Source organism: Podarcis tiliguerta (assembly GCF_965153285.1).
Source record: "Podarcis tiliguerta genome assembly, chromosome: 8".
Classification (NCBI taxonomy): Eukaryota; Metazoa; Chordata; class Lepidosauria; order Squamata; family Lacertidae; genus Podarcis; species Podarcis tiliguerta.
The window spans coordinates 29,462,693-29,478,582 of NC_139541.1; the positions used below are offsets into that span (position 1 = coordinate 29,462,693).

A 15,890-nucleotide genomic window follows, 5' to 3' on the forward strand; every position below is an offset into this window, starting at 1 on the left:
CTCTTTCTATGTGCAGAATGGCATTTAAGTCAACTTGTAACTGGACAATCATGCATAAAATATGCCATCAGTAGATCCAGGGGCTTATTTAAAAGGGCAGAGGCATTCATGGAGTGGCCTTCAATTCAGATGGGGTCAGAGCACAGGGAATGGGGTTAATTCTTTTCCCCACATGGCTTTCTCAATCATGGCTCAATTTGAGCTGCTATTTGCCTCATGTAGATGGGTGGGGCAGAGGGGGGGAACACAGGTACTGTATGTCAGAGTACTTATATGCCATCCTCACCTCCCAAGAGACAAATAGCAGCTCCACTAGTGGAGTGAGATTCAAAAAACAGATAATTGCTCCCACACTGCTATGGCCTCCATTTGAGCTGGGAGTCCCAGCAGCTGCCATTTGAGGAGGAGGAGGAAGAGATCAAGAATGCCAAAATTCTAACAGTGATGTTAAGAGAATCTGTAACTGCTTTTATTTACAGGACCTTTCTGTAGTTTTACATTACTCTATTATCTATGAAAAAGAAAGTATCTATGAAATCAAAGTTGGGGAACCTGTGGCCCTTCAGATGTTGATGGATTGCAACTCCCAGAAGCCACACCCAGGATAGCCAATGGCCAGAGATGGTGAGAATTTAGTTCAGTAACTGGTAGGCCACAGGTTCCACATCCTAGCAGTAAATAAAGCAAGCCCAAGAGCCAGTGAGCGAGTCTTCAAAGTGCTTTCCTCTTCTGATACTGATGTTCAAACTACGTAAAATCTTTTTTAAAAGACTGCACTGAAGACTGCTGTCTGATTTTGTCACCTTTGATAATCTTGGGAAACAGTGGCCTGGCTTTCAGGTGGATTCTGTTGGCTCTGCAATGTTTTGGAAATCCAGCAAAGAAAACAAGCAGTTCAGCCTCACAGATGAGAAACAATGCTTAAAAATCAATTAGTTTAATTAATTAATTTCACAAAGCAGAAAAACTGCAGCATTGGCAGGACACCGATGCCTTTTTGTTTAAGGTTACTAATGAATTATGAAAGCAATGACGAAAGAAATGTGTCACAGTCTCTAGGCTTCTATTGAACTCATGTATACACCAAGCAGCAGAGTTCACTTCACAGTGCTGAAATAGCCACAACCCTGATGGATTTTAATATGGCAACCCAGTCAATCCAACTGTGTTCCTGCTTCGCATGGCCTGTCTGATTCACAGGGCCTTAAAGCCCAGCCCAACATGTTCAGTCCCACTGCATGAGATCTGTATTACAAACATTTGGCTTCACACATACATATCTAATTAAGAAGGAAATGTTGTTTGATAACGGTTGTAAGAAAGTAGCTAGTCACTGGTTCTCTTAAACTCATTTGCATGCTGAACCTGATTCTACTAATATATAGACCCTGTGAAAGAGTCCAGAGCACTGTCTAGTTTGGAATCAGATTCAGTTCAGCGGCCTGATGAGGTGAGCACAGTACTTGGAAGAGTAATGAAAAACTGTAAAAAAAAAAAGACAAAAATCTAAAATTGCTATACCACTCAACTTTGATCAATAGCCAAAATATAGTCGGCCTATAATTTTTGTGGAATCTGTGGAATTAAAACTCAAGTCTTTTGATCGGTCCATCACGATTAAGGTTTTTCATGGGCATGAGACATTGCCTGTCCCTTGAAAACTTGAAAAACAGGGTGTAAAATCCTTAATTAAATAAATAAACAGCACCCATATCAGATCTCAATCAGTTAATAACTGCAATAGTCAAATCTGATACAGAAATAGTTTAAGAAAACTGGACTGGTTTTACTTGCTTGGTTATTTCCTTCTGAATATAGAAGACCTATCTGCAAAGCGAATTAAAGAGACATTACAGCGCATTGGTTGAAAAACTTGAAATGTATGAATTTCCTCCATCAGAAATATTTAGTATGAATATCTTATAGCTTCTCTCTATTTTATAATTTTCTTATGCAACTGGTATTTTGAGAATAAACCGTCCTCAGTCGTGCCATTATACTGCACAAAAGAGAACTCGCCACACACATCGTCAAGGCACAATGTATAGCGTAAAAACATGCTAATGCAGCTTTTGGCTGGAGATGCAATTGTGGTCTTCAGTGAGAGTTGGAAAAAATGTAATGAGAGCATTGTTTACCCTAATATGTTGGAGGTGGAGGGCAACACGTCGTGGAGGTACTAAGTCATCAGCAAGAGCTGTTAATTTGACATGTGGGTGTTAAGGCACAGTAAAGAAGTTTCCTTTAATGCAACTTGTTATTTTCTTGCTTTTAAGGGATTGTGTAGGAGGATTTGGCACCTAAGTAACTTTATCTGGGTTTTAACAAAGCTTTTGTTGGGGGTCTTCAGTATACATTTGAAGAATATTAAAAGCAGTATTTACCTAATAGATTATAATTAGATACTGAGAACAAATACGATTTGCAAGTATGATTTGTAGCTTTGAAAGATTATTTGCTAGCACCCTTCTGTTCTGATCAGGCATTATATCAGAGCTCCACTCTGTGTCAAGAATCAAAGGAACAAATATTCCTTTTTGGATATTATGGAGAGTTTACATGTTTCTGAATGCACTAAGGATGATTTATTTGTCCCTTTAGAAGCAGTTTCTCTCTCTCTCTCATATCCATACGCACACACGTGGGGGGCATATACAGTGGTACCTTGGGTTACATATGCTTCAGGTTACATACGCTTCAGGTTACATACTGAAATAGAAATGCTACCTCGGGTTAAGAACTTTGCTTCAGGATGAGAACAGAAATAGTGCTCCGGCGCTGCTGCGGCAGCAGCGGGAGGCCCCATTAGCTAAAGTGGTGCTTCAGGTTAAGAACAGTTTCAGGTTAAGAACGGACCTCCGGAACGAATAAAGTACTTAACCCAAGGTACCACTGTATGCATGCAGTAATGCATACACTTTTAAAAAGCTTTCTGATAATATGTTTCTTTTCATATGCAGTGGATCATTATATGACATTTGGAGTTTTCTTCTTAGTGAAAAGTAAGCAAGTTTCACCCAAAGGTGAGCCAACTTTCACACATTACAATAAATGGCAAGTTCCATTACCTGAGAGATGGGCAAGTGGAGGTGGACAGCTAAGAACATACAAAGAGCTCTGCTGTCCACATAGCCTAGAATCCTGATTTACACAATGGCCAAACAGATGCTTCCAGAAAGCCTTCCAGCAGGTCAAACAGGTCCTGCCCTGCTCATTCACTTACAATTGTATAAGCTTACAATTCAGGACATTCAAACAAGACAGAGTTCAGGTGCATCTATAACTAATACAGTATCAAATCAGCAGACCTGTAAATGCCTCACTCTCACCCTCCAGGAAACACACAGCATTGATGTATATTGCTTTTACAACTCTCACCCCAGCATCACCTGCCATCAGCATAAGTCACTCAGGTGGCTCTTACACTACCAGCAAATTCCCCGCCCCCAAGTTCTCAACCTGGTCCTTGCTCTCTGAGAAGTCTGCCCTCTCACAGTCAAGGGAACCTGAGTTATCAGACAGCAGAGGGGCCACTGTCACCAAATCTATTACTAGGCTTCCCTCCCCAGTGTTGTCTAACTCCACTTCCATCCCAGGGGCCTACCTACCACTCCCTAGCAACAAAGCAACACCACACGTGGCAATATCAAAGCATTTATTGGAGAGCATCTGGGACAGCGGATCTCCTAAAAGGAAAAGACAACATGCGTTGGATTGTTGGCTAGTCACTCCAGCAAGATGTGTACCTTGGATAAGGGCTTGATAGACAGGAGTATAGCAAGTACAGTGTTTCTGATAGCACCAACCCCATGCTGGGGACTCTTTAACCAATTGTGCAACTCTGTGTCACAGGGTTTGTAAGGGTACAAAAGCTGTCTACAACAAGTGGGCTAATGATCTCATGGAGCTAGGAGGATTTTGGTCACTGCTGCTGGTCTTAGGTGGGATGACTCCCTCGTGGTCAGCACAGAATGGGGCATGGAGAGAGGTCTGTGGAGAGGGAAGCGGGAAAGAGAGAGAGTACTGAGAAACAGCAGCTGAAGCACATAGTCACTGAACCTGGATGGAAAATAGTTTTTTGTCTATGAAGTAGGAAGTCAGTTAGAAAAGCGAATAGAATCACCTGAGGCTCTGCCAGTGTTGATGTCTGTTTCCTTCCTCCCCATGGGTTGTAGTGGACACTGGGTTCAGCTCCATGCACCAGGGCTGTGAACCTGCACAGCCAAGGTGTTAACGACTGTTTGACCAACAGTGGCACTGGGTGGACTGGATCACCTGGCCTGTACCAACCGAGAGCTTACCTGCCTGTGTCACCAAGTGACTCCCCTGGTGTGGGAGCACTAACTTCCCACTGTTGCTGGGGGAGGGGGGGATGTTAGAGGGAAAAGTTCAGAAGATGCTATTTTCAAACATATCAAAGGGGGCAAGATATGCTCCCTTTCTTACCTGTGTGGTGTGCTTCATCCTGACACCCACACAGATTTTGCAACTGCATGTTGGGGTTCTAAGATGAAAAGTGTTTGCAGTGTGCTTAAGTTTCCCTGTGTTCTGAGGCCAGCTGTTTGCTGTGAAGTATGTTTTCTGCATAGTTTCCCATCATCAGAAATGACTCTTGGAGCTCCAAATGCATACAACATGGAGTCAGAGACACATAGCTCCATGCTGTGTGCCTTATCATTTGTGCAGTCACTTTCCTTTGTAGGGTTTATATACTGGTGGTGATGTGCTGTCACTTGGTGCTGCGTTACACCATATCCTATGCAATGTTGAGGCCAGGAAACGGAATGGCTCCCCCCCCCCCCCCATTCATCCTACCAGACTATTTGCACCAGGGCTAGTATAAACTATTATTATTGGTATAAACTGTTATAATTGCCACAGAGGCTTCTAAGCAGTTTACAAATATAAAAGTGATTACAAAAATAGAAACATTCAATTTAAAAACACAATAAAAGAATTCCATCAAAACATTAAAATAAACACCCACAGTTAAAATGTACAATAAAACAAGCCAATTAGAACAGCACAAAAATTAGGACCAGTTGAAACAGCAATAAAAGAAAGAGGCTCAGATCAGTGGATGCTTATCTAAACAGGTATGTCTTCAAGAGATGGCCAAATGCCAATACTGAGGTACCTTTTAGCACAGAGAGAATTTCACAACATTGGTGTGACCAGCGAAAAAGTCCTCCTCTGTGTTACCACAAGCCAATAACCACCAGCCTATGGCAAAATTAACAAGTTCTATTAGTGCCCTTACCAAGCAATGGAGGGAAAGTCCAGGTCTTTCAGGTAACCTGGCCCAAGGCTGTTTAGGGCTTTATATGGAAGTAGCACAACCTTAAAGCTGGATAGGTAGTTAAGCAGCAGCTATGCAGATCTGATTGCACTGGGATGTTATGTGATTGCAAAGAGGCACCTCTGACCATCTAAGCTGCAGCATTCTGGACATCTGATGATAAGATTGAAGATAAATAGGATACAATGAACATGTTCCATCCTTGTACCACCCATGTTCTACCTATAATTCCATCCTGTTTTAGCTGTTCAGCCTGTGTATCATTCATGCTAGTGGTATATCTCAAGTTCTGCCAGCACAGCAGGGCTTTCATAAATTCTGTTTTTCTGTTTGCCAGTGTGTTTTCAGTATAGGTTGTGCCCTTAATACTGTTATAAAACCATTATAAAGCCTCATAATTCTTACACTCTATAGACTGCTTCTTAAAAGAAGAAAATGTTAACAACGAACAATTCTTTGAGAGACAAAGGATCAAATTCAGGATGAAGAGATCAAACTTTTATCTGCCTGGAATAGTTTTATTTATGGTTGAATTTTTTAAAAAAAATACATTTCAATGCAGCTTTTCTTTACGAGAAGAACCAAGATGTCCTACAAAAATTAAAACAATCTAGAGTGCCCCCAACCATACATAAGATACAGAAGCAGTAAAATAAATAATAAATGAAAACAGACCATATAAAAATCCTATTTCATGATCCTTCATTTTACGCCAGTCAATTTTGTGCAGAGAAAGGAGACCAAAGAGATAAAGAGTCTGGAAACGGTTGATGGCAGTGAATATGTTTAGCCTGGAGAAGAAAGGACTGAGAGGTGACACGAGAGCTACCTTCAAATATCTGAAGCACTGTCACATAGAAGATAGAGCAAGCTCACTTTCTGCTGCTCCAGAGGGGAGCAACCAAACCAAGGGATTCAAATTACCAGAAAGATTAACTTTCTGACGGTAAAAGTTGTTTGACAATGGAATGGACTACCTCAAAAGGTGGTGGACTCTCCTTCACTTGAGATTTTTAAGCATGGCTTGGATTGCCATCTGTCAGGGATTCTTTAACTGTGATTCCAGCAATGCAGGGGATTGGAATAGATGACCCTTGGGGTCGCTTCCAATTCTACAATTCTATGACTATGCCAATATTTGTATTGAAGGCTGCCTACTGTAATTTACAGTTGAGAAGTATTACAGTACTATATGTTAATGCAATCAGTATTGCCATTTCATGATTTCATTTGAAGCATTGCATCATAAGTTCATTCTGATGTGCACACCCTGAAGTTCGATTATGCAGTAATTTGCAAAGCTAAGGTTCTTTTATTTTAATTTGTTACATGTTAACACAATAAAGCACTCCTTTTTAAACTTTTCATTTAGACCTTTTTGGAACCACACCTCAACATGAGATTTTAACGATTTTCTCGATCTTAGTAAGATACTTACGTTTTTTTCTGTGCTCCACTAGACTGCTGGCCTGCTTTGCTGAACATTTTGCAAACCAGTTGTCTCCAAGAAGAACTGTGATCTCATTAGTGTGAACCAGTCTTCCTGGCATGAAAGCAAGGGGACCAAAAGGTACCTGTCAGAAGAACAAAGCAATGGTAAAGAAGATGAAAGGAAGTCTACCTCGTGCAATACTAAGAAACATCCAGTCCTATATCTCATCAATGGCTAGTACGAGAGCTTGCTGGCAGTCTTAAAGCTTCAGGATACCAATTGGCAGTCATGGTATAATGTAAGATTTTAATTAACCAATGACAGTGTTAATTAATCCCTAGCTTTCATGACTGTCTAATTATTTTTCTATCCATGTTTTATCATTAGCTACCCTCACAGCATTTGGCACCAAGATCCAGATCAACTGCACCACAAATATAGAGTCTGCTCAAACTTACAAAGTCAGGTCTAGGGAGCCAATCACATTCAGACATAAGAGCATAGTTAAGAGCCTGCTGGATCAGGCCAACTGCCCATTTAGTTCTGACCAACCAGATGCCCATGGGAAGCCCGAAAGCAGGAGCTGAGTGCAGTAGCACTCTCCATAATTGTGATTCCCAAAAACTGGCATTCAGAAGCATGATATCTCCAACAGTAGAAGTAAAACATAGCCAGGCATGTTTGAAGTTACAGGAGCATCTACTTAGCCAACAACCTTTTCCACGCGAGAAAGCTGGCACCTAGAAGAGACACTGGTTTCTCAGAAACTGGACATAAAATTAACTTTTAAATGGATTCATATGAGCAAACCGTTTAATGCAGATCTACCAACATCCAATGTACTGCTCTCCTGGAAGGTGCATGACAAGAACAAGTCAGGAGTCAGGGGATGGTTGGACTTTAACAGCAAGGATTGGTCTGGGTCCTACCAATCACTCTTAAATCTTACAGGACAATAATGAAACTGACCAAGCAATCAGTGTGTGGTGGTGGGGACTCTTAGGGCCAGAATAACTTCAGTTTATTTTATATTATCAAGCAAGCAATTATATATTAACAAGCTATTTTTGTAGCAAACAAGAACAAAAGTCTTTCCATGGAAACTTCCTTAATGCAACACAAGTACAAGAGCTCATTATTGTTATTATTGTTGTTATTATTATTTAAATATAGCTTGCTTTTATGTTCCCAGATGAGTTGCACCATAAAACCAGGAAGTAAATTAAGGACGCGTGATGTGTGCACATTGCTGAGTCATGAAATTGACATTATCTTCTAATGTTCCATCCATTAGCATTTTAGTTAAGAATCCTCAAGGTAGAGAATGTTATGTGTTATTACTAATATCTTGAGCTCTGTGATTACACTGAAATACTGAATTTGAAATCTTTGACAATTAGTCCACATTCAAAAGCATACAGATCCCAACAAGAGTAAAAGTCCAACTGAGATCCTTCTGTCCAACAGAAGGAACAAGAAAATATCCCTTTTGGTTTCCATGAAACAAAAAACTAGCTTTTTATACAAATCAATACCCACAACTTAAAACTCAGGAAATACGATTGCTTGCTTGCTTCTCCACCTCACAGGAAATTAGTGTGTATTGCAGGTTTAATTATAGGTTTCAATAAAATAAACAGGCTCTATCAAACGTGTTTGATTTTGTCTTAGTACGTCTGTCAAAAATTTGGAGATTATAATTTATTATAGATTTCAAGAAACAAGACAGGAATAGGAAAACATACATTTAAACACTGTCTATAATCAATCATTGCTAACTACAATACCTTCATTACTGTATTTATTTATTTATTAAACAGATCCTGCACCTTCCACAAAAGGAGCCTAGGGCAGCAAACATATCAATACTAAAACAATTCCATTAAAACTTCTTTAAAATACTTTAAAACCTTCTAAAAACAGTTTAAATACTCCTAAAAGCAATCACATACTCCCAAATTAATAATTTCAGGGTGAACAGGGACAGAACTTTCAACCATCAAATGTCTGTGTAGACAGGAATGTTTTCAAATTTCTTCTAAAAGTTAATAGGGAGGGAGACTGGATATTGACACACCTCACTAGGGAGGGCATTCCCTGTCACAGTTCTTCACCAACTGAATAATGCCTTACCTAACTGGTCTCCCACCTTTGCAAGGGTTGGAGTGGTCAGTCAGAGCCAACCCAAAGCAAGTGCAAATAGCTCTAGCACAGATATGATGTTCCAAATCTAACAACCTTTAGATGGTCACAAGCACTTCATGGGTTAATTGAATCCTTCTTGGAGCTAAGTGTAGTGCAATGTTATGTCTGCACCAGTGTTAACATTATACATCATTAGCTTAAACCATTGTCTGCAAACCCTAACCATGGTTGCATTGTACCAGGGTTGCCTATGGAAAGGGAAAGTGTGTGAAAAGGAGAAGGAAAAAAGCAGTGTACAAACCACAGGACAATTCCAGGTTAGCAGTTTGTGCAACGCTATCTGCAGTGGGCCATAATAAAAAGGGCTGCCTATAATTCCACTGAACTAAATAGTACCTACCATGATATCATAAGAGAGTCTGTCAGGCAATGTGCCAAGTCGTTCCTGAAGAGCTTCATAGTCACTCTCCACCTTCTTCCTGTTGGCAGAATTCAAACCATGTTACTTTCAATCCCAACAGACTTTAAGAACAAGGTACATAAGTTTGCTAATTACTTTTCAGTTGGGTTTTATATAAAAGCAGGGAGAGAAATTGCCATGGTTAAGAGAATGCAAAAATGGACCCTGTTGTGAATACTTTCAAGGCATTACTAAATTCCCTATTGTAAAATGGGTGTGTGAAAATAATGTGAACAATACCACAAATGTACATTGTCCATGCAGGGAAAACGATTCTTAGAAGACAGCTATCTTAAACATGATAGCGTAAGACCAAGTTCTATTGGGCTGCAATCCTATACCCATTTACCTGAGCGTAAACCCTACTGAATTCAATAGGACTTACTTCTGAGTAGAAGTATATATATCTCAAGAGACAGACTTGTCATTGGTGATTTGGGACTCATTTCTTAAGGATGGCATATCTGGCTGTTTTGGAGGTTTGATGTTTAAATCAATAGAATTACAAATGAATTTTAAAGGGGTTTGTGCAGGGAAGAGATAAAAGGTCTTCATTTTGTGCAACTGTTCTCTTTGCCTGGCATGATCACAACACAGTCTGCAAGGCAGTAAAAGACAACAACTGCAGTGAAAAGATGATGCTTAGCCCATTCAGCTAAAACCATTTACCTTGAGCCATAGCTTTGCGGATGGGTGCTGGGCACAGTGCCTATCAGGTCAATAGATTCCTTACTCTATACTCGTGCTTCCCTACTTATAAATATTTTAAACAAATAAAATAAATAAACTGACCACCTGGGTTACTAGACTGAGGGAAGAAACAGGCAGATCATGATAAGGCCTTAACCAACACAACACAGAATCAGACATTCCCAGGAAATCAGATCTGTGACACTCCATCTGTAAAACTATGGGTACATTAATACAAAACTTAGAACTGAATACCTGAAAGGGATGGGAGTGGTAAGTTGCACAAAAGCCACAGTAACAGTGCTATGCCTGTGTGTGAGAGCAAGGCCCCCTTACCATATAGAGGAATATGTGGGGACCTTTTAAATTGTTGTTTTGAAAGTGCTTTTCAAAATATTTTATAGTGATATTTTATCCTGAGAATGTTTCTGGTTGTGTATGTCAAAATATTTGCAAAACTCATCTACCTTCCACTTTCTTGTGCACTTTGGTTGCCTGTTTGCATCCATAGTTGCCATGATCCACTACTATTTTGAGTGAGAGATGGAGACCAGGGACTAAATCTCCTTCGCCCAAGCAACCATGGTGATGCCCCTGCCTTGCCAGTTTACATTGGCAATTCCACTCCCTGATAGCACTGCATGGCAAGACTTTCATCCTATATAACTCATTTCATGCAGCTATGCATAACCAGTTGGCGCAGCATAGGGATGCACATTCAGATGAGCACCCAATTTTAGAAAGGAGCAGAGGAAGCTGCGTTATGGAAGGCCACACTATTGGTCCATCTAGCTCAGCCCTGTTAACTCTGAATGGATGTGACTCTTTCAGATTCTCAAGCAGAGATCTTTTTATTTTATAGTGGGCACCACTATAATATCCATCTTATTGGAAATTAATGGGGTTTCTGAATTTTAAACATTAGCAAAGCATAATAGTTTTAGACCATTTTCTACAAACCAATAGTCACAATTTAATATGATGAGGTGTAAAGATGGCCTTGATTCCCCTTTCCCCCCATTCTTCTTATCCATGGCTTGCAACTTATGTGCTTTTAAACTATTTTTAAAAACCCAAACATTTTATTACACACACGAACTATAAATTATTTGCTCAGAGGTCTTTCGGGCATGAAGAAAAAGCCTCTTAAAATAAATTTAAAATATTATATGCTTGATGGTGTATAACCAAAGTTTAATCTCTCCACTAAAAGGGGCAGTTGCTGTGATTTTGCAATAACCCTGCAGACAATAATCAAGAAGGCTCCTGTTGTTCTCTCCGTAAAATCCTGGTAAACGCAGCATGGATGTAGCATAATTTGGTATCTGTTAAGATCAAGTGTTATCTCTCTATAACTCATACAAAATCGTTCACCATTAAATATACCTTTTCCTGTCAGATACTCATATGAAACTTTCATTTACCCAAGATGGTTCCTATTAACTAAAAAAGCATCACATTAAATGAGCAACAAAGACAGGCCAGGGATAATATTTTAAGGGATAATAATCTCTCTGAAGTCTCACGTTTACCTAAGGCTTTAAACTAATATATTTTCATTGCAATTGGATAAAATGGGAAAAGGCCATTATCTATCTTGAAACCAATGGACCCCTTTATAAATTGCAGGCCTGATTTTTCAAAGTTCTTCTTATCCACACGTTTTGGATACTTCCCAAGACCATTTCAGTGCCCAACCACACTGCATTTTACTGTCACTTTAGCTTTCTTGGAACAGAAACAAAAATATATAGTTGTGCTTTGTAGATTTATAGACTTAAGCCTTTCTATATGATTACTCTGGGTGGGGAAAGGGGGAATTAGTGTGTGTCTTTTTAAAGAGACATGCAGATTTAAAGTATGATTATATAGTGCATTAGAGCATCACAGAAATGCAGAGGGTGCATTTCAATAAGCCAGGACAAGATCAAAATTATGTACCAAAATATAGCATTATTTGAATTTGGTCCATTTTCCAAAAACTATACGCATTGCACTTTTCTAAAGACACACATAGAATGTTTTTTTGGTATTTTAGGCATGCAAGCAAACATTTTTCACTTACCAGTGCTGAATTTTTTCTTGGCAGCTAGTGACCACCTGTCATTAAAACAGATAACTGCTCATGAAAAAACAAGGCTAAGCACACAGCTGCAAACTCAATGTTTCAGAAACTAGAGCAGACGCTTTACAGATCTGGTGGCGTCTCACTATACATTTTTATTTGTCAGCGCAAAGGCGTGCGAACGTTCGTTCTTAAGCAGCCCACTTTATCACAATGCTCTAATCCAAACTGATAACCATAGAATAAATTACACCTTCCCCAACTCATATTTTGATACAATGCATGCTCCATAACGACGAGATGACACATGATACAAGATAAAACCAGTATTTTGCACAATCTACACATCTGTTTTCAATGTTACATGCTTTGCAGAATAAAGCAAATATAATTTATAAGAGGAGTGCATGTTTGCTGTTTGTTTAAAACAGAATCACCCATAAAAACATTTTTCTTCATTAATACAACTCTAAACTGTAATCTGACCTTCAGTTTCACCCTGGTGCAATAAACATCTTATTAATCATATAAAAAAACAATGTGAACTTTGATTACAATTTGAGAAACATAATATATACACATACACAAAAGTGAATATTATAACATCCATCAATTTACAGACTTCTGGGAAGAGGAATATTATTTAATCCAAAATACATTAGAAGACCAGGTTCTTGTCACTATTTAAACAATAAAAAACCCCCCACAAAACACATGAAAGTTTTAGATCCCACTATTTACACTACCAACATTTTAAAACATTCAAATATGATAAACACATTCCGGGCTTTGAACACTAATAATAAATAATAATAGTAATGACAATACCCGAGTTCAAAACTCCCTCATAGTGACAAAGGAATCTATTCACATATACAAGGTATGGGAGGAGAGGGTTTTACCATTCCCTTTATTGTATCTTGGAGGTATAATGTATATATAAGAGCTGTTCCAGTTGTTCTCAAGATAGTGGGACACATTTGTGGAAGGAGGGAAGAGCGTTTCTGGTATTCATCAAGCTAAATGCACACACAAAACCATACTTAAATTGTTAACAGTGTAAAGCTGCATTGCCTCTGAATAGTTTACAAAACAATGTGAACACAGGAGACGGAGTTACGATCCTTGTTGGTCAGTGAGTCATTATCTAATACAGGGGTTGCCAATGTAGTAACCTCCAGATGTTTTGGACAACAATCCCCATCAGGTCCAGCCAGCAAGGCCAATGGTCAGGGATGATGGGAGTTGTAGTCCATAACATCTGGAGGACACCACTTTGACTAACCCAATCTAATAAATGCCTGTCTCACATAATGGTGACAGCAGCACTTTCTCAAGTACAAAATATTATATCATATTGGGAAATGAGCTATCTACACAACATAAGTACAACTTTGAAGGAAGTTGGTAAGACTATATGCAACATATGAGAAACAATAGGTAATCAGTTGTGCTGAAAGGTCTTTTGGCCCCTTAAAATGTGTGCATGCATCTAAAGACGCAATCAGGAATGGGACCACAACATGTAAGCAAGGGGATTTACTCTCCCCCCCCCCCCGGCACGGCAGCCCCCATAAAAATAATTTTCCCCATCTCCCAAACTGCTACAGTCAAACCTCGGTTCTCAAACGGCTCTGTTTTCAAACATTTCAGTTCCTGAACGCCAAAAACACAGAAGTAAATGCTCTGGTTTTCGAACACTTTTTGGAACCTGAACATCCTACACAGCTTCCATTTTGAGTTTCCCTATTGAATTGAGGCTTCCGCTTTCAGTTTTCGGAAGTCGAATGGTATTCCAGAACGTATTACGTTTGAAAACCGATGTCCCACTGTATTTTCACCCAGAGGGAAGTTACAGATTCAAATAGCTCCCTCAACTATTGTCTGTTAGGAACTGCAGGTGACACTTCTGAACATGGATAGGGACTCTTCAGCACTCTGAATCTCCTTCTTTCCATCGCAGTTCTTGTACCTCCACTCCCAAAATGCTTCTTCAGAAGGTAAGAAATGCTCCAGTAGCCAAAGCAATAAAAAGAAGGTATGTTCTGTAGAGGAAATACAGAGTGTCCCAGCTAGGGAGCAGAAGGGTTTGCATATATGCAAATAGCTCTATGGACCACAGACTGTCTATCAGAAGCAAACATATACCAATTTTACTCTGAGGATTGTGAAACCTCTGCATGTAGAAGGAACTTAATAAAGTAACTCATACTTATTTCCGATCTGAATATAGGGTTTCACAAATCATCTTTACAAATATTTGTTTCTCATGTACCCACAAACAAGCTAACATGTGAAAGCAACTACTGGGAACATTTGCCAGAAAAATAATGTTTTATCTTCAATGTTCCATGAAAGCACAGGTGCAGATGGTTTCTTTGTAAAGAGGGACTGATGGGGCTTGGCAAAACTATGAAGATTTGGCTTATATTCAGATACTCCAAGGTAGACTGTAGACTCAGCCTGAGTGAAGTTTGCACAATCCACTTAAAAATGTAAAGCAATATTACTTTCATAAAATCCCATCAATTTGTTGTAAACTTGTCATTTTTGTACATGAAGAGGCAGAAAGAATCATCCTATTCTATGCCATACACAATAAAAATTGTGTATCTGAAAACAAATGTAGCTGACATAGATGTGTTCTACTGTATTTAATTTTTCCCCTTCTAAAATCAGAGTTCCTTAATAGATTTTTTGGAAAAGAATGAGGCAACTATTCATTACTTCCAGCAGAATAAATCAAAATAAGAATTTAATGTCCTCAGATAAGAGCTGTTGTAGCTCATTGGTTGGTCTAGCATTGTTGCCAAGATAATAAACTACAATCTAGGAGGTTGCTGGTTCAAATCTTGCCTCAGTTGCAAGCCACTGACTCCATTTCAGACACCCTGTAAATCGATTTTAGGTTTATGCATTTCCTCCTCTCTCTCTCTTAGTGATTCACCATAACTTCTTCCATATAGTCAACCACAATATCGAAACTACGCAAACAATGGTTACCACAAACCATAGTTTGTCATAGATAGTGCACAAATTGTGGTTTCAGATTTGGATGGGGGGGCGGGACTAGGGCGAACAATACTTACGGCAAACTAAATTCAGAATCAGGAAGTAAGGGACAGAATCAAAGTGCATGAAGAAATCAGAAAGTAGGTAGCATACAAACCCAAGTTTGAGAAATACTGATGCCACTGACTGGCAGTGGCTCTGCAGGGATTCAGGCAGGAGTCTCTCGCAGCCTCACCTGGAGATGCCATTGAGGACTGAGCCTGGGACATTCTGCATGCGGGATGGAAGCTCTGCTAGTGAGCTGTGGCCCTTCCTCCCTACCCCACCTGCTACTCCTCTTCCTCCCACTACACTGAATCAGCTCAGCCACATGGGAGCACACAGTAATGTTTTCTTGCTAGAGTGGCTTTTTCTTACTACAGTGGTGATTCCAACTAAATATCAAGAAGAACTTTCTGACAGTAAGAGCTTCTTTGACAATGGAAGAGACTCTCAGAAGAGGTGGTGGACTCTCCTTCCTAGGAGGATTTTAAACAGAGGTTGGAAGGCCATCTGTCATGTATGATTCCTGAATGGCAGGGGGTTCGACTAGATAACCTTCGAGGTTTCTTCAAACTCTACAATTCTATGATCCTATGAAACTCAAAGTATATTCACAGCATGAATGACCTGGCTGATTTCTCGACATTATGGGGCTAGTAACACTGGCCTACCTTACAGGACTGTAATAAGGATTACTAGAATAATATGCTACATAAATACTGCCATTACTACTACTACGGTTATG

General features: G+C 39.5%; 1 protein-coding gene across 3 annotated transcripts in view; it reads right to left on the reverse strand.

Moving 5' to 3' along the window:
- Nucleotides 1–15,890, reverse strand: part of URI1 (URI1 prefoldin like chaperone) — a 46,076-nt gene that overhangs the window by 14,834 nt on the left and 15,352 nt on the right. For 2 of the 3 annotated variants that reach the window (XM_083451911.1, XM_083451912.1), the window contains exons 2-4: nt 12,092–12,126; nt 9,277–9,355; nt 6,738–6,873 (exon numbers count right to left, since the gene is read on the reverse strand). In XM_083451911.1, coding sequence (XP_083308037.1) covers nt 6,738–6,873; nt 9,277–9,355; nt 12,092–12,126 — 250 coding nt within the window. The remainder of the gene's footprint in view (nt 1–6,737; nt 6,874–9,276; nt 9,356–12,091; nt 12,127–15,890) is intronic. The other variant, XM_083451913.1, reaches the window with a different exon arrangement.